This window comes from Eubalaena glacialis, chromosome 1 (genome assembly GCF_028564815.1).
Source record: "Eubalaena glacialis isolate mEubGla1 chromosome 1, mEubGla1.1.hap2.+ XY, whole genome shotgun sequence".
Lineage (NCBI taxonomy): Eukaryota > Metazoa > Chordata > Mammalia > Artiodactyla > Balaenidae > Eubalaena > Eubalaena glacialis.
This window is the reverse complement of record NC_083716.1, coordinates 178,889,837-178,917,587: the sequence shown is the minus strand read 5'-3', so window position 1 is coordinate 178,917,587 and position 27,751 is coordinate 178,889,837. Positions and strand designations below refer to the sequence as shown.

Below are 27,751 nucleotides of genomic sequence, written 5' to 3'. Positions count from 1 at the left end.
TGTACTGTGTGTGCTGTGTGTCTTCTCAATTCCTTCACCACTTTTCTTAACTCAAAATACTGCAGAATCTTTTTACAGTGTGCTGTATACTCAGATGCATCATTTCTATCTTATATCTGTGCTGCTTGTTGCAACAAGATCATAAATGCACATATAGGCACTGAAATCAAGTAGCAGTTATACATTTGCTCCTACTGATTTTATTTTTTAGATTATCATAATAAATATACAATTTAAAAAGTTGTCATAGGATCTTAGATGTGTCCAGTGGGGGATTGTTCCTGAGGAGCAAAGGATGGAGATTTATTATAATGACCTGCTGAAGATTAAAATGAGGTGGTAGTTGGGGGTCCATATTTCAGCTTTTTGTCCATGCTATAAAGTTTCTTTTTCCTAGGTGTTCATGGCCTTGTGGTTCTCCCACACTGTAAGCATCTCTCATTCAAATAGGATTTCCTTCTCCTTGTTACAGCATTACTGTTTTTGTTACTAGGTGACATGGGTTAAACTCAGAAGGCCTAATTACTAACCAGTACCTTCTGTCTGCCTTTCTTTCCCCTTATTTCTGTTAAACCCAGACTTCAACCACATCAAGTCCATCAACCTTCCCCAATCCCTCCTTCTCCTCTCTCCTCTTTATTTTTAAATTTCTAGTCATTTTGGGCTTTTATGGTCATTTGTTATATTCTCCCTCAATTCCACATCCTAAATCACCTTTACTTTCTGTACTACAAGCCTAGGCAGGCCTAATCTAGGTAAAACCACATATTTTCCCTCAGACTGCCTGGTGGTAGAGGAAATCACATAACTGCTATATTATTTAGGTTACTTTTGGTTGGAGATAACAGAAAACTCAGACTGGCTTAAACAATTAAGGGACTATATTGGCTCAATAACTGAAAAAGCCAGATGTGGGACTGGCTTCAAATGAAACTTAATCTAACTAATTAACAGTGGGACCTAACTTCTTTTTATTTTCCCAATTTTCCTTCTTCAGAGTTGGCTTCATCCTAAATGTGTACCGTGCCATCATCCTTAGGCCAGGTAGCTTCAAGATAGCTTTTGTCATGGACTGAATTGTGTCCCCTTCCCCCAAATGCATGTGTTGAAGCCCCAAACCCCCCCATGTGACTATATTTGGATAAGGCCTTTATGGAGGAAATAAAAGTTAAGTGAGGTGATAAGGGTGGAGCCCTAATCCAATAGAACTGTGTCCTCATAAGAAGAGAGATACCCGAGATCTCTCTGTCCACAAGCATGCAAGATGGAAGGCCATGTGAGGACACAGCAAGAAAGCAGCAGGAAGGACCTCACCAGAAACCAACCCTGATGCCACCTTGATCTTGGACTTCTAGCTTCCAGAACTGTGAGAAAATAAATTTCTACTGTTTAAGCCACCCAGGCTGTGGTATTTTGTTAAGGCAGCCTGAGCTGACTAATACAGCTTTCAGTAGCTTTCATGTGTAACAGGTATGAGAAATCATCTTTGTCCCAAAATCTCTAGCACTAGATCTGAGCGATGCACTCTGTTGGCCAGATTTAGTCCGATGCTCACCTCTCAACCAGTCACGATGCCCACAGATTTGGAATGTACTGATTGGCTCAATGTAGGTTATGCAGTCCATCTCTGGCTTCAGCCAGGTCCACTGTGGCTTCTCTGCAAACTCATAGATCCCAAGTCCATGAGCTATTGGAAGTGGGGAGTGAGTACTCAGGAGGCAGCTAATAAATGATCACTAATTTGAGTTGCAACTTCATGTGGGCCAATTATGTTGTTGACATTACTTTACTCAAATGTTGTTAGTTTCCTTTCTCATTTTTTTTTTTCCTGTTCCTTCTTTTCTCAAGTTGCCTACCTTGCAGCCTGTTACTTCACAAAGAAGAGAGCATTGGGAAAGGGCTCTCTTAACAATCTTCCCTTCCACTACAAACACACCTGTTCTCACTCATCAGAGGATGAGATTGTTCTTGATGCCTTACACGGATAACATGTTTTCTGTGTACTTATTCCCCCTCCCTACCTCCCAGTTCTCGAAACATGTTTGTCAACAATCCATCTCTTTCTGGTATCTTCAGTCTATTTTGTTTCCGACACTGGGTTTTCTCTCATCCTACAAAGATACTTAGGATTCTTTGCATCTAAACAAATACTTCTTTGACCTAGGGAATCCCTTAAGATAAGGCCCAAGTTCTCTCTTTTCTTCGCCACTGCCTATCAGAGTCATCTACATTTACTACCTCCCCTACCCCAGTGACCTACTTATTCCTAAAGTCTGCATTCTGCCAGCCCAGCCAGGATTCAAATCACTTTGATAAAGGTCATCATTGATCTGTGCCTTCAAAACCAATTATTTATTTTTAGCTTCTCCTTTTTTAATGTTCTTTAGTATTTGATCACATAAACTGGTTCCTCTTCCTCTACCTGCCTCCTAAGTATTGTATTCCCTTGAGTTCTATCTATCTCCTTTTTTTCTTGATCAATTCATCATGACTTCACCCACCAACCTGTAGACCAGTGACTTGTCTCTGAAATCTATATCTCTAATGCCTACTAATTACCTGAACTCATTTCCAACTATCTTTTGGGGATATTCATTTGAATGTATTGTGGGATCCTTAAAATTTGTCATGTGCAAACCGACCTTATTCTCTTCCCTTCCCTACCCACATCCCACCATTATCCACCTTTTTTGAACTCTGTCGTCAATAGTGTCATGATCTACCCAGTTACCCAGGCCAGAAATCTTGGCTCATATTTGACTTCATCCTGCTTTCACAGCTAGTCATTTCAAAAAATCTATTGGTTCAGCTTCTAAAGTGTGTCTTGACTTTGCCCCTTCTTTGATTCTCATGCCGCTATCTTTGGCTCTCATGATCTGTGACAAATTCTTCTTGAGTGTAGCCCTCATCTAATCAATTTTGTATAGGAGTGGTTCTCAGTCATTGATGTGCACCAGGATCATATGTGAAGATTTAAGAAGCTGTAGATGCCCCAGTCCCAGAGCTTTGATTTTTACTGCTCTCGTTTAGGGCGCAGTGATTGGCAGGATAAGACCATCATAACAATCTTTATAAAATACAATCTGATCATGTTGTTAACCTGTTTAGAACTCATCAGTTGTTGACAGTGTCTATAAGAAAATATTCAAACTGCTTAATTTGGTATACATAAAGATTCCTCATTATCTGGCCCCTGCCTAATTTTCCAGCCTTATAATCATTTCTCCACTCCAACCTCCATCTGTCCCTCACATCGTAGGCTCTAAGCATATAAAATTACTTTTAAAAAATAAACGTTTAACTTTAGAATGGTTTTAGATTTACAGAGAAATTGTGAGAATAGTATAGTTACCATATACTCCATACCAGATTCCCCTATTATTAACATCTTACGTTAGTATCTATATTTGTCACAATTAATGAACCAATATTGATACGTTATTGTTAACTAAAGTCCATAGTTTATTCAGATTAAAAAAATTTTTTTCACCTAATATCCTTTTTCTGTTACAGGATCCCATCCAAGATACACTACATTTAGTTGTCGTGTCTCTTTAGGCTCGTCTTGGCTCTGACAGTTTCTCGGATTTAACTTGTTTTCGATGACCTTGACAGTTTGGGGGAATACTGGTCAGGTATTTTGAAGAATGTTTCTCAGTTGGGGTTTGTCTGATGTTCTTCTCATGATTAGACTGGAGTTATGGGTTTGGGGGAGGAAGAAGAATACAGAGGCGAAGTGCCATTCTCATCATATCATATAAAGAATATATACTGTCAACCTGACTTATCATTGTTGATGTTAACCTTGATCACCTGACTGAGGTAGTGTTTGTCAAATTTCTCCACTGCAGAGTCACTCCCCCACATCCCATGCTGTACTCTTTAGAAGGAAGTAACTATGCACAGCCCACATTTAAGGAATGAGGAGTTATGTTCCACCTCCTTGAGGGTGGAGTGTCTACATAAATTATTTGGAAGTCTTCTGCATGAGAGATTTGTCCCTTCTCCCCCATTTATTTATTTATTCAATCAACCATTTCTATCAGTATGAACACATGGATATTTATTTTATATTTTGGGTTATAAGCCAAAATTATTTTGTGGTTCAGAGTATCAGTATTTCAGCTTTGGCCATTGGGAGTGCTTTCAGTTGGCTTATGTGTCCCTTTGACATATCCTTATCATTGTGGGTTGTTTTTTTGTTTTTGTTTGAGCAGTTCCTTACTTTCTGGCACCATGCTACAGGCTCATTTTATATATTCCCTGCCCCAATCCTAGCATCAGCTATTTTTCCAAGGAGCCCTGATGCCTTTTATTAGAGAATGGTATTAGAAACCAAGATGGTCCCTGGTGTGCTTGTTGCTACAGGGGTATGTTTGCCTCTCAACTAACAGAATAAGGAAATATATGTGTGTATGCTAACCCATGTATATACACACATCTATATGTAACATCTGTATTTATATTAAGCTAAATATGAGTTCATACTGATGACTCCAATTCTAACTCATTACCATATGAATTATTCTAGCCTTCTCCCCTCACTTATCTATAACCTTCCACTCCTGGTGAGAAACCTGATTCCCACCATCTGCTTCTTAATTGTTCAATTCCAGTGTATTTGTATAGTGACTTCAGAATTGTTAACCCTTTATCAACTAAAGCACAGTGCTTATTACAGTTCTTACTGCCCTTAGTCTTACAGACTCTACTCATTTCCAAAGTTACTTAGCATCTTTCTTCAAATTACTTTTGCTTCCCTGAATATGCCATATGTTTTCAAACTTCTTTGTCTTCATTTGTGCTAGTCCCTCTGTCTGGGGTGCCCTGGCTTTTACCCTTATCTCCTGGAATATTGCCACTCACTCTTCTAGACCCAGCACAGATGTTGCCTTCACCAGGAAGCTTTCCCTAGCCACAACCAAGAGACTTAATCACTCATGCCTCTGTACTTTAATAGCACTTTATGCCCACCTCCATTACACATTTATCAGGACTCTGTTTGTATCTCATTCTTCTTCATTTGATGGTAAGTTTCTTTTTTTTTCTTTAATTTATTTATTTATTTTTGGCTGCATTGGGTCTTTGTTGCTGCATGTGGGCTTTCTCTAGTTGCGGTGAGCGGGGGCTACTCTTTGTTGCAGTGCGCGAGCTTCTCGTTGCGGTGGCTTCTCTTACTGCAGAGCACGGGCTGTAGGTGCGCAGGCTTCAGTAGTTGTGGCACACGGGCTCAGTAGTTGTGGCTCACAGGCTTAGTTGCTCCGCAGTATGTGGAATCTTCGTGGACCAGCGCTTGAACGGGTGTCCTCTGCATTGGCAGGCGGATTCTTAACCACTGCGTCACCAGGGAAGCCCTGGTGATAAGGTTCTTAAGGACAGGAACCAAATAGATTTGTCCCTGGATTCCTAGGACTCAATAGTAATGGATGTTATGTTAGAATCCTCTTGGGTGAAAATTACAGAAAACCTAGGAGTGGCTAAAATATATAAGGATTTATTTTTCTCATCTAGCAGGAAATCCAGAGGAAAGTGGTAACTATCATTGGTTTACCTGTTCAATGATACCGTCAAGAACCAGGCCCTTTCCCTCCCCTGTGCACAGCATCACTTTCCTTTATTCAGGAAAGAGGCAGAGTGAGGGTGTCAGCAAGCCATCCTCTAGCCCCTTTCCCTTCTGTATGGAGGCAAAGACTTTTGCCCTTTAACAGACTTCTGTCATCTAGAACATGGTCACATGGCTTCTCCAACTGCAAGAGAAGATGGGAAGGTGTATTTTTAGGAAGGCTAATCTTTTCAGTAAGACCAAGATGTTGGAATTAAGCTCCAAGTAATCACAAGGCCACAAGGAGGTCAGGGATCTGTTTCCTATTGGATAAAAGGCCTGAGGGTAGACAGAAGACCAGGCCAAGAAGACTCTTTAAGACAAGAGGAGAAAAGGCTTGATCCCAGTGGGAGCAACATCTGTTATTGGTAGAAAGCACAAGTGTACCTAATGAGGAATCTAACATACTCTGACCACCCACTCTATATTCCTAGCATTCTGTATTGCTCCCTGGAAACTTTCAACTTGTCTGTTTTCATGTGGAAATTGTATCATTCTTGTGAATTTTACTTTCCATTCTCTGGCGCCTTTTCTGACTGTGTCATGCCTCCTGTGATGTGACAGTCAAAATTTTACCTGATAGACCATGGTGCAGTTTGCCTTGATTTTTTGCAAGTTATAACTAATTGTAGTTCTTTAAAATAGAATTTACACAGTTCTATAATTTCTGCCTACCTAAATCCCACATTCTTTTGAAATTATGGAAATACATTCATTTGGATGCTTTTATTCATTAATGTTATATTTCGAGTTTTTTTTTTAAAATTATTTATTTATTTTTATTTTTGGCTGCATTGGGTCTTCATTGCTGCGTGCGGGCTTTCTCTAGTTGCGGCGAGCGGGGGCTACTCTTCATTGCAGTGCACAGACTTCTCATTGCAGTGGCTTCTCTTGTTGCGGAGCACAGGCTCTAGGTGCTCAGGCTTCAGTAGTTGTGGCATGCGGGCTCAGTAGTTGTGGCTTGCAGGCTCTAGAGCACAGGCTCAGTAGTTGTGGTGCACGGGCTTAGTTGCTCCACGGCTTGTGGGATCTTCCCGGACCAGGGCTCAAACCCGTGTCCCCTGCATTGGCAGGCAGATGCCTTTTTTTTTTTTTTAAATTAATTAATTAATTTATTTATGGCTGTGTTGGGTCTTCGTTGCTGCTCACGGGCTTTCTCTAGTTGCCGAGAGCGGGGGCTACTCTTCATTGCAGTGTGCGGGCTTCTCATTGCAGTGGCTTTTCTTGTTGCGGAGCACGGGCTCTAGGCATGCAGACTTCAGTATCTATGGCATGTGGGCTCAGTAGCTGTGGCACGCGGGCTCTAGAGCGCAGGCTCAGTAGTTGTGGCGCACGGGCTTAGTTGCTCCGTGGCGTGTGGAATCTTCCTGGACCAGGGATCAAACCCGTGTCCCCTGCATTGGCAGGCATATTCTTAACCACTGTGCCACCAGGGAAGTCCCCAAGGTTTTTGTTTTTTTTTTTAAAGATGTTCTTAAAATTTATTTATTTTATTTATTTATTTTTGTCTGTGTTGGGTCTTCGTTGCTGCGCGTGGGCTTTCTCTAGTTGTGGCGAGCGGGGGCTACTCTTCGTTGAGGTGCGCAGGCTTCTCATTGCAGTAGCTTCTCTTGTTGCGGAGCACGGGCTCTAGGCGCGCGTGGGCTTCAGTAGTTGTGGCACACGGGCTCCGTAGTTGTGGCTAGCGGGCTCTAGAGTGCAGGCTCAGTAGTTGTGGCACACGGGCTTAGTTGCTCTGTGGCATGTGGGATCTTCTCAGACCAGGGCCCGAACCTGTGTCCCCTGCATTGGCAGGCGGATTCTTAACCACTGCGCCACCAGGGAAGCCCCCCCAAGGTTTTTATATATAACATTCATTTATGACTTGAATTCTTTATAATATTCCATTTTGTGCCAGGACAGCCTTATTGATACATTAGTCCAAACATGACTGGGTAAATCTGCATACAGGTGCAAGCATCTCCTGCCGTCTAGGGTACCTAAGGTTAGAGCCATTTGCAATGAATCAGAAAGCAGAAGTCTCATTAAGTGTAGAACTCCATTAACTTCATTCATGTGAGTTTTTTACTAGAATTTGTAAGGATTGGTAACACATAAAGTATGCATGTAACTTAATACCTTTTCTCAGCCCGCCAAATCTGATTACTACTTCCAGAAGTTACTGTAGTGCGCACAAATGTGAAATGGCAGGTGAATGAGTTAAAACAGATTTCATTCTGGTCCAGCATGTTTTTGGAGACAACTTCCAGAGCAATTAGAATAGAATACCCTTCAGATATTCAGGTTTAAGGCAGCTTTGAGATGGGTTTACATGAAATCCTTCATATAACGTGTGAGTCCCAGTAACGTCTTGTGTGTGTGAGTGCATGGTGACACCTTTAAGGGTGGTCTTAGAGAGCAAACACAGCATGAGGTTCCCATTTTGAAGCTGCAGAGTGACTGACGTCATAGTGTGATCAAAGTGCTCTGCAAACACTTACTGTAATTATTGTTGTTGTTCTGTTCTTGCTAATAACCTTATTTATTCTCTGAAATTATAATCATCCAAAGAAGGATGAAAACAAGATGTACCAGTTGCCTGAGCTCTTTGCCTCACAGATGGTCACCCTCAGAGTTCTCTGAAATTGACAGGGTTAATTGAAGCTTCAGTTTTCATGCCTGTAGTTGATATTTACGTGTTTCTTACCTGTCGCTTTCACTATCCAAAACAGTACAACAATAGCACTTTAATTTGCTCTCATTAATGGTAGCCTCTCAGGTAATGTTAGTGCAGCTTTATCTAGATGTTGTTTGTTCCTCTGAATGAAACCTTTGTACCAGCTTCCCAGCCGAGAAGGAAAGCTAAACAGTTACAAAGGTAAAAACATGAATGTCTCACTAATTTACTCATTTAAAGGATGCTCAGAACCCAGGAAACATCCAAGGGAAGTTAACTTTTAAACAAAGGGAAGGCATTTAGTGTATGATTAACGGCAGTTTCTTTCTCTGAGATTTCAGTGAGCTGAGACAACTGGGAATCGTTCTTAAGGAGGCAGCTCAGAGCCAGCAAAGTGCTCCAAGGATAATCATTACAGATTCACACAAACAACAGTACTATTTGCTCTAGTTCTTTGGTGCCCTTCCAATAGTATTGAGATGTGAGGAAGCAATCTTAGGCTCAAGCTTAAATGGTAAGGGAAAGAAGTCCTTCTTTGCTTCTACTCCTCAACTGAAGAAAAGTAAAAGACCAGTGAAAAGAACAGGGTGTTAAAATGTTATGTTATTTAGGTTATGCAAGAGCACTTTGCCTGTATCTTGAGATTTGAGTACTGAAAAAGAGAATGACTGTGCTGCCCTACATCTGGGGACTGGTGTCTCCCAGTGGCATTGCTTGCTATTTGATTAAGGCCCAAGAGAAAAAACAGAATTGAGAAAGATGAAGGGAGGGAAGACATTCTGGGCTTCCTTAAATCAAATACAACAAATTAGCAACCCCAGTAAAGACTGGGGAATCAATACTGTGATCCTTCTTGTATGTGTGGTGTACAAAGGTAGGGCGCAAATTGTATATATGTGCATAACAAAGATGTTTTTTTAAAAAGGTAGAGCATAGGCTCTCCCGTTCAACTGCTTGGGGTCAAGTTGAAGCCCCGTTAGTTATTGGTTGGGTAACTTTAAGCATGTTACTTTACTTCATTCTGTGTGAGGTTTTCCTATGTAATATGGGTATAAAAATAGGGCCTCTTGATAGGGAAATAGAGGTTAAATAAGATAATACATGTAAAGTGCTTAGAACAGGGCCTCAAACATGGTAAATACTTAACTTTTTTAAAATTAATATTTATATGAAAAATAAATTGGGATTGGTGATTTACTTCTTCAAAGATTTTTTCAAATTGCAATGTATAGCATGCAGTATTTCCTTTTACTAAAATCATCCCTTTTATTTAAGAAGTACTTAAAACAATTACTCTACAGAAATAACATTTGCAGTTACTTAAAACATGAAATATCCTATATACATCCTACCTATTCCAGAAGAATATGATCTAGTTTGTTAGTATGGTAAGGGCTGTGAGTCATTGTGAAAAGGGCCACATTTTAGTGGAAAGCAAAGCATTTCGCCAAAATTTGGAGGTAGGGCAGAGATCTCTTCCCTACAAGTCATCCTTCTACACCAAGGCTGCTGTTTTTGTTGCAAGCATAATGTGGTGTTAGTGGTAAGCTCAGAAAACTTGTGAGTATTAAAACTACCTTCTCCTTGGCTTGTCATATGGTATATATGTGGAACCCAAGTCATTTTATACATTTGTTCGTTTCCTTGTATTCTAAAATGGGCGCACACTTACCTACATCTGAGAGACTGACAGACCTCCTGCCAGCTCTTCATGGCATACCAATGTAGTTATAGCATAATAAATGCTATTGATAATGAAATTCTCTCACTCTGATACCCATATGAGCTTCAGTTCCTTTCTGGATCTGTTCCTTAGTGATTGCTTTAGCCAACTGACTATTCATGACTGAGTCTTGGTGTTGAGATCTCAGAGGGCCATGGCCCTAAAGCCATGCTCCTTCTTCATTCTGTTTCATTTTGACTTTGATAGGACTTGAGAGGAAGAACCACTGTAGGATGGTGAGCTGAAAGTGAGAACCTATAGGCAAAGTAAGTAAAAGAAATACCACTTGATTATATGGACTAGAATTTGATATGGCAGAATCAGTTTGAGCTAAGTTAAGTGAAGCATCAGGACCACAAACCTTTTAAGGTGCTTCCAACAGTAAACTAAAACTCAAACACCTAACAAGGATTTGTGGAGATTCTTGTTGCCTTCGTATTTCTCTGCTCTGGACTGTTGTAACTCAAACTGCCTTAGCAATTAAAGCACACCAAGACATGCCTAGAAAACTCTTACCAGGCTTCCCTCCTTTGGATATCTGCAAGTTTTATTCCTGACAAACACCTGATAACTAGGAACTATAATGAGAAGCCCTAAGTCTGTGGGAAAACTGCATTGTAATAATGTGGCCAATATTCAGACCTTTATTTCATACAAGTGTACTACTTTTCCATGTATGCTGGCCTCATAAAACAAATTGAGAAGTGTTCTCTCCCCTATTTTCTGAAAGCGTCTGTGTAAGATTGGTGCTATTTCTTCCTTAAACATTTGATAGTCACTAGTGAAGTCATCTGGGCCTCCAGTTTTCTTTGTAGGAAGGTTTTTTGGTTTGTTTTTTTATTGTGGTAAAATATACATAAAATTTACCATTTTAACCGTTTTTAGGTGTAGAGTTCAGTGGCATTAAGTTTATTCACATTGTTGTGCAAACATCACAACCAGCCATCTCCAGAACTTTTTCATCTTCTCCCAACTAAAGCTCCATACCCATTAAACACTTAACTCCCCTTTTTCTCCTCTCCCCAGCCCCTGACAACACCATTCTACTTTCTGTCTCTATGAACTTTATTGATCACTCTAGGAACTTGATTTAAGAGGAATGATATAACATTTGTCTTTTTGCAATTGGCTTATTTCACTTGGCATAATGCCTTCAAGGCTTATCCATGTTGTAGCATGTTCCAAAATTCCCCTATTTTTAAAGTCTGAATAATTTTCTATTTTATGTGTATATCACATTTTGTTTACCCATTCATCTTTGATGGACATTTGGATTGTTTCCACCTTTTGTATATTGTGAATAATGCTGCTATAAACATGGTGTGCAAATATCTCTTTGAGCCCCCACTTTCACTTCGTTTAGGTATATATCCAGAAGTAAAATTGCTAGATTGTATGGTAATTCCATGCTTAATATTTTGAGGAATTGCCATACTATTTTTCACAGCAGCTGTACCATTTTACATTCCCACCAGCAATGCACAAAGACTCCAATTTCTCCATATCCTTACCAACACTTGTTATTTTCTTTTTTTGTTTGTTTAATTATACCTATCCTAATAGATGTGATGTTTGTTTGCTTTTAATTATAAATTTTATTTACTTAATAAATTTAGAGCTCTTTAGATTTTTTTCTTGTGCTGTTTTAGTAAGTTATTATTGGTAAACTGTATTTTTAAGGCATTTATCCCATCTAATAAATGGAATAAAATTGTTCATAATAGCTCCCTATTAGCATTTACAAGGTCTATAGGGTCTATGGTGATGTCTCCTCTTTCATTCCTATTATTAGAAATTTGTATTTTCTGAAACACAAATGTTTGGTATCAGTCTTGTCAGAGGTTTATCAGTTTTATTAATATTTTCAAAGAACAAACTTTTGACCTTGATCTTCCCTGTTTTGTTCATTTTCTATTTCATTGATTTATGCTTTTATTTTTTATTATTTCCTTCTTTCTACTTAATTTGCATCAAACTTACTATTTTTCTAGTTTCTTGAGATTGAAGCTGAGATCATTGATTTGAGATCTTTTTTCCTTTCTAATAGAAGCATTTAAAACTATAAATTTTTTCTAAACATTGCTTTAGCTACATCCCATAAAATTTGATATTTTAAGATTTGATTATTATTCAGTTCAACATATTTTCTAATTTACCTTAAGATTTACTAACTCATGTAAATCTCAGACCCATAGGTTATTTAGAAGTACCTTGCTTAATTTCAAAATATTTGGGAATTTTTCGAGATATCTTATTATTATTTTATGTTTGGATAAAAAAGCAAGAATAAGCAATACGCTCCTTCTTTAAAATGTAAACACAGAAATATATTTTTTAAAAGATGTATCATACACAACACTGCATAAGACAGCTGGTGAGGTTATATTAATATTAGACAAAGCAGACTTCAAGAAAATGACTATTGCTAGAAATAAGGAGGGGTATTTATTAATGAGTCAATTCATCAAAAATATTAACATTTAATATTGCTATTGTGGTCAGAAAACATACTCTGTATGATTTGAATACTTTGGAATTTATTAAGACTTGTCTTATAGCTCAGTATATGTGGTCTGCCTTGGCAAATGTTTCATGATCACTTGAAAAAATGTGTATTCTGCTGTTATTAGGTATATTGCTCTTTCTATAAATGCCATTCAGGTCAAGTTGATAATGTTCAAAACTTCTATGTCCTTATTGATTTTTTGATAGTTCATTTCTGAGTGTTGTTCTGTTTATTACTGAGAGAGGGCTATTAAAATCTCCAAGTATTGCCGTGAATTTGTTAATTTTTCCTTTTAAAAAATTCTATTTTTGCTTCATGTATTTTGAAGCTCTGGTATTAGGTACATGTACATTTAGGATTTTTATGTCTTGATGAATTGGCTCATCATTATTAAATGTAATAGTCTTTTTAAAAGTCTATTTTGTCTATTATTATACCTACACTAGATTTTTTCATGCAGTGTTTGCATGGTATCTCTTTTTTTTTTCTTTTTTTTTCAATGTGCTACAGAGCCCAAGAAGACCCAGAAGATATAAAGTAGGATCGCCATTTATATAAGGTTCAAAAATAGGCAAAATAAAACAGTGTTGTTTAGGAATGCATCAGTAGATGGCAAAACTGGGGACACACAAGGAAGGAAATGAGCACCAGGCGGGGTGGGGGCTTTTGTCTGAGGTGGGAGCAGGGGCTGCTGAGCACAAGTATGCTGAAGGGCTGCTTCTTTTATGACTGTTTATTAAACATCCATGTTTTATGCACTTGTCTGTATGTATGTCAGGTTTCACAACTGAATATGTGAATTATGAAAGACAAAAAAGTGGAACTACTAAGTTGCTTCATTAAATAAGTGTAATTTCTGATTCCTAACCCTGTAACTCACTCCTATACCCTCAAATGCCAGCAGGTGTAAAGGGCAGCTTCCCAAGTTTATTGCTCCCTTGTATCTCCAGAGCAATTAAAACACTGGAGGTGAACTGGAAAGATCTGGAAAGACCTAGATCCCACCACCTCAGATCAGAAGAAATGTCAGCAACAACCGCTGCTCACCAGAAGGAATCAAGAAAGGACTGCTCTCCTGCTCAAATATTTGTCCTGCTCTTTTACCATCCCAGTCATCATTGCATAGAGTTTATGTTTAACACCAAATGCTTGTAGGGCTACCAGGTCCCATCTCTTTTTTTTTTTTTTTTTTTAAAACACTAGTTATTTAATAATTCTTTCTTTATTTTTATTTTTGGCTGTGTTGGGTCTTCGTTTCTGTGCGAGGGCTTTCTCCAGTTGCGGCAAGCGGGGGCCACTCTTCATCGTGGTGCACGGGCCTTTCACTGTCGCGGCGTCTCTTGTTGCGGAGCACAGGCTCCAGACGCGCAGGCTCAGTAGTTGTGGCTCACGGGCCTAGTTGCTCCGCGGCATGTGGGATCTTCCCAGACCAGGGCTCGAACCCGTGTCCCCTGTGTTGGCAGGCAGATTCTCAACCACTGCGCCACCAGGGAAGCCCCCCCCGTCTCTTTTTTAATTGTAATCTATTTGTATCTTTAAAGTGCTTCTCTTATAGACAATACAGGTATGCCCTGCTTTTTGAAAGTTTGCTTTACCTCCTTCACTTTGATGAAAGACCTACACTGGTACCTGTTGTCGCTAAATGAAAGAAATCTTAAGAGGATTTTCACTTTTACGAAAAAAGGTGAAAACCGAAAATAGCTTTCAGTGTTTGTTTTGCAGTGAGCTGTTATAGAGGCGGTGCAAACCCTGAGCATCAAGAGTGGCACCTCCAAGCTCCTTCCCTGGGAACTACACTCAGCATCCCAGCATTAAGCCGCCATAGCTTTGAGCACCTGTGCTTTATCTTGATTTATTTTGTGCATCTATTAACAAGATATGTCCTAAGGTAATTGCTTTTTTGCTTTACGCCATTTTGGCTTACAAAAGGTTTCACAGGAATCCTCCACTTTTGGATAGTGGGGGAGACCTGTATATGGTTGAGTATTGCTTTTTCATACAAATTAACAACCTGTGTCTTTTAACTGGAATCCATTTACACTTAATGTAATTACTGATATGGTTGGATTTAAATATGTCATCTTGGTATTTGTTTTCTAATTGTTCCATCTGATCTTTAGTTTCTCCTTCTTCCTTTCCTGCCTTCTTTTGGGTGAATAGAATATTTTTAGCTATGCTTCTTTGTGTTATTTCAAATAAAAGTACTACTTATCTGTACAATTTCATTATGCAAATAATATCTTAGTTAAACTTGTATTCAAATTAGGGTATGCCAAAGACCTAAACAGACATTTCTCCAAAGAAGATATACAGATTGCCAACAAACACACGAAAGGATGCTCAACATCACTAATCATTAGAGAAATGCAAATCAAAACTACAGTGAGGTATCACCTCACACCGGTCAGAATGGCCATCATCAAAAAATCTACAAACAATAAATGCTGCAGAGGGTGTGGAGAAAAGGGAACCCTCTTGCACTGTTGGTGGGACTGTAAACTGATACAGCCACTATGGAGAACAGTATGGAGGTTCCTTAAAAAACTAAAAATAGAATTACCATACGACCCAGCAATCCCACTACTGGGCATATACCCCGAGAAAACCATAATTCAAAAAGAGTCATGTACCACAATGTTCATTGCAGCTCTATTTACAATAGCCAGGACATGGAAGCAACCTAAGTGTCCATTGACAGATGAATGGATAAAGAAGATGTGGCACATATATACAATGGAATATTACTCAGCCATAAAAAGAAACGAAATTGAGTTATTTGTAGTGAGGTGGATGGACCTAGAGTCTGTCGTACAGAGTGAAGTAAGTCAGAAAGAGAGAAACAAATACCGTATGCTAACACATATATATGGAATCTAAAAAAAAAAAAAGGTTCTGAAGAACCTAGCGGCAGGACAGGAATAAAGACGCACATGTAGAGAATGGACTTGAGGACACGGGGAGGGTGAAGTGAGAGAGTGGCATGGACTTATATATACTACCAAATGTAAAACAGATAGCTAGTGGGAAGCAGCCGCATAGCACAGGGAGATCAGCTCGGGGCTTTGTGACCACCTAGAGGGGTGGGATAGGGAGGGTGGGAGGGAGACGCAAAAGGGAGGAGATATGTGGATATATGTATATGCATAGCTGATTCACTTGGTTATAAAGCAGAAACCAACACACCATTGTAAAGCAATTATACTCCAATAAAGATGTTTTAAATAAATAAATACACTTTGCACTCCAGGAAAAAAATAAAACAAATTAGGGTATGCCAAAAGAGAGTTAATAGAGGGTACATAAAGAGAGTGGGACTCTCTAGTGGCAGAAACCAATTTTCTCTACCAGAATTCTTTTGGGAGCTGACCCTGCCCTTCTCTTTTTTTCTCATCACAAAATGGAACCATGACCTAGTAAACATTAAGCTAACATGATTGTCATAACATAAAGCACATATTTATTAATCGTTGCAGTGACTATAACTGGATAGCTGCCTGTATAGCGTCAACTCTTCAGTCACTTCCTTCTTCCACACTGCAAGGATCTAAGGAGCCACCTTGGGAAATATGAAGTAACTTCCTTCCAATTAAATTTATGTCAGACAAGTACCATTTTTGTGTAGTCAGTCAAACAATTAATTCACAAGCAGCTTGGTGCTGCCCTTACAAGTTTGCGATTTAGTTGAGAAAGCGTTTATGTAGTTTTATTATGTATCTATGTTTATTATACAGTTTACTATATATTTATATAATAAAAAAGATAAAGAGCATTGCAAGGCTATTGTAGATAATACATAAATGAAATAAAGATGTTTGTGTGGTTAATTAGAAGAACAGCTGCCTAAGCTGGACAAATTGCCACATGTTTAGGCCCTGGCTACACCTTGTTTTTCTATGGGCTAGCAGTCTGCAAGGCACACACTTCCCTGACATTTTCCTGAATTGCCTAATATCCAATCTGGTTATGCCTTTTTGTCTCCAGCTGTCTATAGATGTTCTTGGTCATTTATAGTGAGAGAAACATATCTTTTTTTCCCTTCTCTTCCTTTTCTATATATAGATAGATATAGATAAGTATCACGTGATTATTTGAAGGATTGAAATTTCATTTTGATTTGGCTTTCCTGGGTGGAAAACATTTACATCATTTCATACTTTTGAGCATGAATTGCCTCTTTTTCTAGGTGTAATCCATTTCTACTCTTCAGCATACAGAAGATTTTATGAATAATGTTCAGTGCAGAAAAAGAGCTCTAAAAATAATTGTGCTGGTAGGGTTTTGTTAGTCTTTTGTGGAACAGTGACAGGAGAAAAGAACAAAGGCACATCAGAGGAAAGGTAGTGGTAGGCAGAGCATTTGATTTCATTTGCCTCCACCAAAGAGCTTGCATTTAGTGGAGAAGGAAGAACAAATAAGAAACAGGAGATCTGCACTAGCTATTGAATGTTTCATTTCTCATCACTGTTAGTCACATTTGAATGGAATCATTGCAGTCTTTTTGGTGTGTATAACTAAGCCTTTTTTTCCCAAAAGGAAAATCTTGAATTTTATGTTTAAAAGCACAATGAGATGTTTTTGACATTCAGCAGTTTGTTTTGGAATTCATAGTCTTAAAACCCATTGACTTTCAGTAAGGTGGTAAAGGGTGTACAATAGATGTCATTTTTATGCTTGATAGCACCTGGGATAGTCTCTAATGCATATTATATATACACACCTTTTAGCATCTGTTTCTACCTGACAGCTTACAGCGTTAGGCTGAATGTTGCGATTAACAACTGAATGGGGGTGAAATGCCAAGTGGTATTACAATGGATTCTTATTGGAAAAAATAAGCTCTTTAGAGCTTATTTTTGATACTTTTCCATGAAGGTTTTAAGCCGACATATACGCCAGTACATAATTAAAATAACATACTCTTTAAATGTTTAAGTTATTCTCCAGAAATGGAGATAGATTTGGCTAGTCAAATGATGATTCTCCTCTTGAGCTGGGATTTAAGCATGCGTTTTGTACAGGGAAATCCATTTTGCAAATGCATTACTGATTATTCTTTAAAATGTATGTATACAGGGTTGTTAGAATTAAGAATTGTTGGGATCATATCTTAATATAGTATTTACTTATTTATTTTACCAATATTCATATTATTCAGCCCAGCCCAGGGAATGAGATTTAAAAAATTTGTTTTCTTATTCTACTCCTATACTTGGGTTTTTGGTCTAGTGGTCATCAGATATTCCCTAGAAATACATTTGCGTAGAATTCCCAAAACAAAATAATAAAATCACTTAAAAAAACTTTTTAGTGTACAAAATCCAGATTCTGGGCTTACATGCTTTGGCCATGTGCTAAAAATTATATAAGCAAATACCAAACAAAGCAAAGTTGGTCAAGGCTGTGACTTATAAAGAACGCCAGGCAATGTTGCACACTCCAAATATTCTTTTCCTTTCTCTTGGCCTGAAAAATGCTTCAGGAAAGAAGCTACCATGCCCATCTTTCATTTCAGATATTTTAGTTTTCATGTCCTTTCTCAGCTTGTAAACCTTTTAGACCAGTTTTTGGCTCTTAGGTAAATAATATATTGTTTAATCCATATTGACTAATTAACTGTTTGTAACTTTCCAGGTACTGATGAGGATGAATGTGATTTGGAGAAATTATTTTTCTTGTCTAAGGATAAGAAAGGTGCCTCACAGATACCAAAGTAGTTATCACCCAGTGGCCCCTCTGGGATCAAGGATTTTAACTGATCCAGCCAAAGTTTTTGAACACAACATGTGGTAAGTTATCTTTTTAGGTGTGATATAATGTATGTACATTAAGCGTCACCAGTGTTATTATTTTCATTTAGTGCCAGAAAAGGATTTTTTAAGTTGAGCACTTATGTTGTTGAAGTTAAAAGCAAGGGTAACTGATCCTAACTTAAATGTTGCCAATTCTGAATTTCTTTGCAAAGAGAATTAGAAAAGTGAAGTTTCCCAAGTGCTTTCCTCAGCTTTGTGTTCTTGCAGGCCCTCCCTGCTCACCTCTGATCCTGATTTGGCAGCATATCACTGAGGGGGCTTCTTTTCTAGGTAGAGCCCTCCACTTGCCTCTTTTACAAGTACTTATCAATCAGCAAATGTGTACTCAGTACCTGCTGCTTACTGAGCACCAGGGAGAACACATTGGTTTGACCTTAATTCATGCTTTTAGGAAATCCACCCTCTATTTGTGAAGATAGATGGGTATTTATAGGAAAAACTGATAATTAGGAATACAAGGCAACAAATTGTTAAGGGCCCAGAGTGTTCTTATAAGGCATAGGTCTATATAAGAACAACTCAACAATGCAGAATCACTTCTATTTTGGCATAGTCAGGAAGATTTTTTTTTTCAGCTTTATTTAGTTATAATTGGCATATAAAGGAAGGTTTAAGTGGGGAAACTGAGATATTTATTCTTTCTCCAGTACCCAGTATGGTGCCTGACACATAAATATTTGTGGAATAATAGTTAGGTAAAGCTGGAGTAAGGGCATTCTAGGTGGGTAGACAGTCATATCCACCTAGATGAGGAAGTATAAGGCATATTCAGGAGAACAGGATAGTTTGCCTAAAATAAAGGCTCTTCTAGGAGATTGGTAAATGATAAGGTTGGAATGGTAATAGGCCAGGTGTGGGGTAGGAGCAAGATAGTGTGTGGTCTTAAATTCACACCTGAAGTGAAAGGTATTACAGAGCCACTAAAGAGAAATGGCATTCATTATACATGGTATATTAAGTATAAGTATTTGGATAACAGTATAAAGATAGATAAGCAGGTAGAACTAGAAGCAGAAAAGGGCCAATAAGAGAGAGATTGTAAGGGAAGAAAAAATAGAACTTGGTGCTTTTGTAGAATATAGGAAAAGGAAACATTTGACTCTGAAGGTTTATTTATTTATTTATTTATTTTTGGCTGTGTTGGGTCTTCGTTTCTGTGCGAGGGCTTTCTCTAGTTGTGGCAAGCGGGGGCCACTCTTCATCGCGGTGTGTGGGCCTTTCACTATCGCGGCCTCTCTTGTTGCGGAGCACAGGCTCCAAACGCGCAGGCTCAGCAATTGTGGCTCACGGGCCTAGTTGCTCCGTGGCATGTGGGATCTTCCTGGACCAGGGCTCGAACCCGTGTCGCCTGCATTAGCAGGCAGATTCTCAACCACTGCGCCACCAGAGAAGCCCCAACTCTGAAGGTTTGATCCTAGGTGACTAATAGAAGTAGGAAAATCAAGAGGTAAATTGATTTTTTTTTAAAATATAATAGAAGAAAAACAGGTGGTTTATCTTCTTTTTTTAAATTGAAATGTAGTTGATGTACAATATTATATAAGTTACAGGTATAAAATATAGTGATTCATCTTCAGGAAATTCATGGAAAAGACTCTGACAAGTACAGGTTTCTGGTATCTGACTGTACTGCTGAACTGAATGAATAAGCATTTTCAAAACTCTAATGAAAAACTGATGAGCTCATAAAAGTGCTAACAAAAGATCAAGATGAAAAAAAAAATTAATTACATGGGACTGAGTGAACTGATGAGGATGAGTATAATTTTTGTGACTTTCTGTTTGAATTTAAAAAAAGAAAAAATCCCACAAGGACTCAGAGGCAAAGAATATACAAATCAATTTTCACTGCAAAGTAAAGGAGCTGTTACAGTGGAGGATTACTGGACTGAATGTCAATATTATGACATAGTATGAGTGTGTTTCATGTTTGGTAATTGCAATCATTGTTGCTTTTGTTGTGGTCATCCATGTACAATGCTTGGTGTCAGTCTATTTATCTCTTGTAAAAATAAAATACAGTGTGTGTGAAAAAAAAAAAATAGTACCTTTGTCTGGGTCAGCCCACATCAAAAAAAAAAAAAAATATATAGTGATTCACAATTTTTAAAGGTTATACTCCATTTATAGTTATAAAATATTGGCCGTATTCTCATCCTTGTAGCTTATTTTATACATAATAGTTTGTACCTCTTAATTCCCTACCCCTATATTGCCCCTCCCTCTTCTCTCTCCCCCCGGTAATCACTAGTTTGTTCTCTGTGTCAAACAGGTGGTTTCTTATAAAGTTAAATATACACTTACCATATGACCCAGCAATTCCACCTGCTCCTAGGTATTTACCAGAATAAATGAAAACATATGTCCACATAAAGACTTGTGTATGAGTGCTCATAACAGATATAGGAATTTGACAAAATAAGAGGTAAATTGATTTTTTATTTTGGAATAAAGATGGTGCATTTAATTTTAGATATTTTGAATAGGTTTTGAGAGAGGGACATCCTGAGAAAAATGTCCAGAACATAGACTCCACTGCTAGGAAGCAGTCAGGGCTGAAGATGTGAGGTGGGGTATAATATCTGCAGACAAGATTGTTATCTGACTAGCCTTGGGAGCAGGACCTCTAGGGCTGGGAAAGTAATTCATGGACTTTCTGTGTTTATATTGCAACAGAATATCAATTTTAAAAGGAAATAGATTGACTTTTTATTAATTAGTCCTGCACTATACACTATGGTGGCCACTACCCACATATGGTTTTTGAGCACTTGAAACCTGGTTAGTCTGAATTGAGATGTGCTGTAACATTTTGAAGACTTATTACAAGTAAAAGGTAAAGTATATCATTAATAATTTTTGTACTTAGTTATTCAATAACTGTTAAAATGATATTTTGGATATATTGAATTACAGTATATTATTAAAATTAATTTCCTTTCTTTTCACTTTTTTTATCATGGCTACGAGAAAATTTTAAGTTACGTGTGTGGCCGACATTATACTTTCTTGGACAGTTGCTAAGTTAAACCATTTTGACTATCAACACCAATTTGGACATTTATAATAGGCTGTGAGATAATTGTCAAACAGTTAAACCTCCAGAGGAACTTCTCATCCTAGGCAAGCTCCTCGTTTGCCAGGTTTTTTGTTTTGTTTTGTTTTGTTTTTTGTCAGTAGACTCTAGTGATTTAGTTGTCTACATCTCTTTTTCCATTTGCTATCACTAGCTTTTTTGCCCAAGATTCCTGCCTGCCCATTTAAGTTCTGTTTTGTCATAGGCTCTCAGGGAAGCAAGGGTCATCTGGTTCAGTGCCTCTCAAACACTGTGGGCTAGCTTAGAGCTGCTGCACAAGAATCCCTTGAGGTATGGCCCAGGAATTTCTAATTTGAAAAAGTTCTTTTAGTAATTCTGTTGAGCTACCAGGTTTAGGAATCCTTGATGCAGTCCAATGGTTTCAAACTTTAGCAGAATTTTTTTTCCAAGTGAAGGCTTAACATAGAATCCCAATATTTAAAAGGTAAGAACAAACCTACTCTGAGTGAAGTGAAGTGGTCATAGAGGCTTGGGGCCTCGACAGCTCCACTTCCCTTTTCCTCTTCCACCTCTCCCTCCCTCCCTCTAGCAGCCTAGAGGACCTTTAGGGTTCAGCTGACCAGAGTTTGAAAAACCTTGATCTGGTCTCTACAGCCATCCTCCTCCATAGCAAGCCCCAAAGAAGTTACCCTGCCTGTGCAGGATACCTCTAGTGAACTCTCTCCAAAGGCAGATACATACTGTGATAATAAAAAAATAATAATTTTCTCCAAGGGAAGAGGAAAGTAGTTGCTTCACATCACCTCCCCACGTCCTCCACCCCAGTTCCCCCCATTTTTTTGCTTGAAGAGAAGATAAGTAAATTAAACTGAAAACCAGAAGACTGGTTTACTTTCTCCTTACTTCAAGTCCAAAGTTTTGTCTAGAAGTTCTCACTTCCTTCCTTATTTCCTCCTTTATATTTAAGAATAATGTCTCCTCATGCTGAATTTTGATTTTTTAAGAAGTTTCTTAACAAGTACATGTCAGTTTTCTCTCAGAGATGTTGATCAGAATTGTGTACAGTTCATTTTTCCCTTTAGCCTCTAGTTTAGTTAATAAGAACTATTTATATATGAACCTCTTGTTAAAAATTTTTTGAGAAAAAATAAAAATACCCTTTTTCTTCAATTCCTATATCCTGAGTAATATTGCCTTCCAGATTCTGGATATTACTAGTATTTACATCTGCCTATAGGCTCTTAATTCTTAATAGTTTAGTTAAGTGAATTTCACATAACATAAAATTAACCATTTTAGGTGAACAGTTCAGTGGCATTAATTACATTCACGATTTTGTGAAACCAGCATCTCTATCTAGTTCCAAAACATTTCCATCACTCTAAAGTAAAATCCCTTATCCATTAGACCTCTTATACTCATGCTACAGTTCCCAGCCCCTGGCAACCACCAATCTGTGTTTTATCTCTAGAGAATTACCTCTTCTGCATATTTCGTATAAATGAGATTATATAATATATGATCTTCTGTGTCTGGCTTCTTTCCCTTAGCATAAAGTCTTGGAGAGCCATCCATATTGTAGCATGTATCGGTACTTGATTCCTTTTTATGACAGAATAGTATTCCATTGTGTGTATATACCACAGTTGGTTTATCCACTCATTCACTGATGGACATTTAAGCTATTTCCACCTTTTGGCTCTTGTGAACAGAGCTGCTGTGAACATGTGTGTACATGTACTTGTTTGAGTCACCTAGGAATGGAACTGGGGGGTCATGTGGTAATTCTATATTTAACTTTTTGTGGAACCGCCAAACTTTTCCACAGTGACTAAATCATTTTGTATTCCACTTATAGTCTTTTAGTTATACTTAGTACATTTATCAATTTGGGGGGCACTGACATGAAACTATATTCAGAGTGCTTGTGAGACATGGCCCAGACATCTGTCTGTATTGAGCAAATTACACAGTTACTTGGAAAAATCATTCCTTATTCCACGCTGTTCCTGGTTTAAGTGTATAGGAACTTTTCAGGGGATCCCTGAAATTTATAAGGAAGCAGTAAGCACTTGTATTATCATACAACTAAATCAGCTAGGCCAACAGCTTTCAAGCTTTTTGGCATGACCCACAGTAAGGAGAACAGTTTACATCATGGAACAGTACCTGTATGTATAACACATGCACATATATGAAACAGGAACAGAAGTTTCCTATGCAGTTTTACCATGTAAGACATGCACTCATAGTTTCCATTTGTTCTTTTCTGCTCCATTTTTGTTTATTTCTCTTTTTAAATGTAGATAGACTAACTAAATTGATTTCATGATTCACTAAAAGTGTCATGACCTTTAGTTTAAAAACACTGAGCTAAGTGATTCTCTGTAGATCCAAGGTAAGACCTATATCCTGTAACATGACTTTCTATTACATAACCCATTTAAATAATTGACTGTTTCCAGCATCCCAGTAGAGTTCAGGTATCAAGAATTCTTTCTTACTATATAGTCTGAATTTTCTTTATACAATAATTTGTCATGAGAGGCAGTCTAGATGTTAAAAGAGGCAGTCTACATGTCTAACTTTTAGGAAGTTACTTAATCTCTCTGTGCCTCAGTTTCCTCATCTCTAAAATGGGATAATAATAGTAATATTAACCTCATAGAGTTGTTGTAAGGATTGAATTAGTATATATATATATAATAATATAAATTGTATATACATGATAAATAAGCAACACATAAGAATTAACTGTATTATTATTATTATTACCATTTCCTAACATGTACTTTAGTTACTTATGTATCTGTTTTATCTTCATTATTAGATTGTATGACTCTTCAGAGAAGAGCTTAGCTTATATTTCTTTCATTGCTATATTCTCTATATTTTAGGCACCCAATAAGTTTGTTTGAATAAGTGAATCGGTGTAGAGAAATAGGAGATCCAGTTCATGTCTACTCAAAATTTACAGCTAGACTGAGAGTTAATATCGTAGCTATAAAAAATAAAATTAAATAAATAAAAAATAAATTTAAAAAATATCATAGCTAAACATGGGCTTCAGAACCCAAAAAATCTGAATTTAAGCCCTGACTCTACCCCTTTCCAGCTGTAGGAATTTGAGCAAGTTTTTTTCATGAGGTGTTGTGAGTATTAAAGGAAATAAATATGTAAAACACTTAGTAGTAGTAAGCTCCCTAAAAGGCATCATTCTTGCTATTATTATAAGATGGAGAGTTGAGATATATACCAATGAATAAATAAACAGTATAGAGGACTGTGCAGGGTCATACAGTGAAGACTGTGAAGACCATAGGAATAGTCTTCAGAATAGGAAGAGATTTTTGAGATGGGGATGTAAGAAAGTCAATAAGATTTCATAGAGTAGGTAGGATTTAACCTGGGCTCTGAAGGATGAGGAGGATTTAAATAGTGAAAACCCTTTTGTTCTAGACATGAGCATGAGCAAAGATCTGCATTGTAGATGAGGTAAATTTCGTGTACAAAAGCAAGTAAATAGACCAGCCCACTTGGAAGAGAGGTTTCACATTTTGAAACCGGGTAAATGGTGTGACAAAAGAAGTATTTTAGGAGAATTAATCAGGCTCTGTTGTTCAGGACACCTAGAGTTAACCATTATAGAACATGAAATGATACCTTTTTTCCTCATCACTTTTGTTTTATTGACATGTACCCATCACTGGGCTAGGTTCAGAGCAGTACTCAAGAGACGAACAGCAGATGATCACTGCTCTAAAGGAGCTCTAGTCTGTTTCACTAAGAAGCCTGAGTCCTCCAGGTAAAGAAGATGGGATGAATCTGAAAAACAAAGTATTCCTCCTCCAACAAAATGAATAAGAAGTAGTAAAAGCAAGCAAAAACTATGCCAACAGCAACTACAAGAGTTCATACTGATCGTACATAGACAATTAGTGACAAAGGAAAGAAACTGTAGATTCGTGTGTGGCTCAGAGTGGCTCCTAACCCTATCTTTATCCCTCAGAAGCAGTACTAGGGAAAGGTCAGCTGACAAATCATTACTAATACTCATTAGGCAGCCCTAGCAAAGGTTGAGAAAGAGCCCTTGAAAATAAATGTTCTTACCTATCACAGAAGAATTTGAGGTCTTAGTAGAGCAGGGAAAATCATGGGGCTCACCATTTCCCAGAGGTCCATGCTGAATTGAGGAAACTATCCAAAGCCCAAGGGAAACCCCCTTGGGAATAGGACACATCCTAACTAGGTAAGTGAAACCTAGCATAGATAGGACTTTATAAATCTCAAAAAAAAAAAAAAAAAAACAGACCCAGACCCTCATAAAGTAAAGGCTGCCAACTACCCAGTGGAGTTCCCCCTTCTCCCCCACCTCTGACACCCTCAGATTACAGAAAAGTGCAGAGGATACGTAACACCCAGCCTTTAAACTAACCTTACAGAGTAAGATAAACCTGAGTAAGGTTTGGTGTCAAGAGAATTTATCTGCCAACAAACCAGAGAGGAAAGAAGGAAGGAGGGGAGAAAGAACATAGCATGCACTATGGTTTAGTTTGCATTTTCCAATATTTTATGTAAAGGGAATCACAATATATACTCTCTTTTTTTTCTGGCCACTTTTACTAAGGATCATTATTTTTAGATTTATGCATGTTGTTGCATATATCAATAGTTTGTTTATTTTTATGACTGATAAAAGACAGAATAAAATCAGAATATATAAAAAGCTCTCAAAATTCAATAAACAAATAACCCAATAAAAATGGGCAAAATATTGAACAGACACTTCACCTAAGAAGATACATAGATAACAAGCATATGAAAAGATGCTCAAACATCAGTAGTCATTAGGGAAGTGCAAATTAAAGTCACAATGAAATACTACTACACATTTATTAGAACAGCTAAAATTCAAAATACTGTACCAATACTGTTGGTGAAGATGTAGAGGAACTGGAATTTTCATACACTGCTGGTGGGAATATAAAATGGTGTAACCACTTTGGAAAACAGCTTGGCAGTTTCTTAAAAAATTAAACATACAACCTCTATATGATTCAGCCATTCCATTCCTAGATATTTATCCAAGAGAAAAGAAAGCATACAAATACTTTTGCATGATTGTTCATAGCAGCTTTATTTGTAATAGCCAAATTTGGAAACAACCCAAATGTCCATCAACAAGTAAATGGATAAACAAATTATGGTATATCTAGATAATGAATACTACTAATAAAAAAGGAATGAAACTATTGATATACACAACAACATGAATGAATTTCAAAATAATTATGCTGAGTGAAAGAAGCTAGAAATAAAGAGTATGTGCTTTACTTTTACTGTACTAGAAAATGCAAACTATAGAGGCCGACAACAGATCAGTGGTTGTTAGTGAAGCAGGAGGGGGTGTGGTGAGAAGGGGAGAGGTGGAAGGGAGGGATCACAAACGTGCACAAGAAAACTTGAGAGTGATGGATATATTCATTAACTTGGTTGTGGTGACGTTTTCATGCATATTACATTTGTCAAAATGTATCAAATCATATACTTTAAATATATGCTGTATGGCAGTTATACCTCAATAAAGCCATTAAAAAATATGGTTACATCCATACATTGGAAAACAATGTAGCAGTTAATAAAAATAAGAGAGATCCATGTGTATTGATATCAAGAGATGGCTACGGTATGTCATTAAACAAAAAGAGCAAGTTGCAGAAAAGTATCTCTAGTATGGCCTCATTTTTATTAAGGAATTTCTATACGTGTGCTACAGTATATACATATCTTTGTTTTTATATACACAGAGAAATGTCTGGAAAGGTCCACATCATACTGATAACAGTGTTTCTCTCAGGGATGGACATGGGGATAAGAAGTAGGGTAGAGATGAAACTTCGTATTTTATAAGCATTAGTATTATTTGAATTTTGATTTTTTTAAAAGAATGCCCCCCATTAACATATTCCCATCTTACTGTCTATCTGATAAAGTCTTTGTTCTTTAATAATCAATTACAACTCCTCATCTTCCTAACAGTTTTGAGTTCTACCAAATCTTCTTCATTTTCCTGTCCCCAGTTCACAGCCCAGTGCCTAATAGATATAGGTTGTCAATAAATGTCTAATGAGAGAAGTAAATATTGTTTTTTTTCCAGCAGCTGTGACCTCTATTCCCTTGTATGCAGAAGTGGGAAGGCATTGGTTCTTTCTGTGTGTCTTTTGTAAGTCATTCATTCCTAAGTAAGAAACTGATTTACTAATAAAAATAATCAACTGAAATATTTATTACGGCCAAAAAAGATAAGTGGAAAGCCAGGACTCAGAAATATAAATTAGTGTCAAGAGTAGAAAAGATTTAATTGAAGTTAGTTCAATTATTCTCTGATTTACCTATAACAACTATATTTTATCCATC

The 27,751-nt window shown here is 37.5% G+C and overlaps 1 protein-coding gene across 3 annotated transcripts in view; it reads left to right on the top strand.

Moving 5' to 3' along the window:
- The window catches only part of METTL8 (methyltransferase 8, tRNA N3-cytidine), a 77,703-nt gene that overhangs the window by 19,966 nt on the left and 29,986 nt on the right, over nt 1-27,751 (top strand). For 2 of the 3 annotated variants that reach the window (XM_061201828.1, XM_061201818.1), the window contains 2 exons: nt 14,210-14,375; nt 18,119-18,273. In XM_061201828.1, coding sequence (XP_061057811.1) covers nt 18,125-18,273 — 149 coding nt within the window. In that variant the 5' untranslated portion in view covers nt 14,210-14,375; nt 18,119-18,124. The remainder of the gene's footprint in view (nt 1-14,209; nt 14,376-18,118; nt 18,274-27,751) is intronic. The other variant, XM_061201838.1, reaches the window with a different exon arrangement.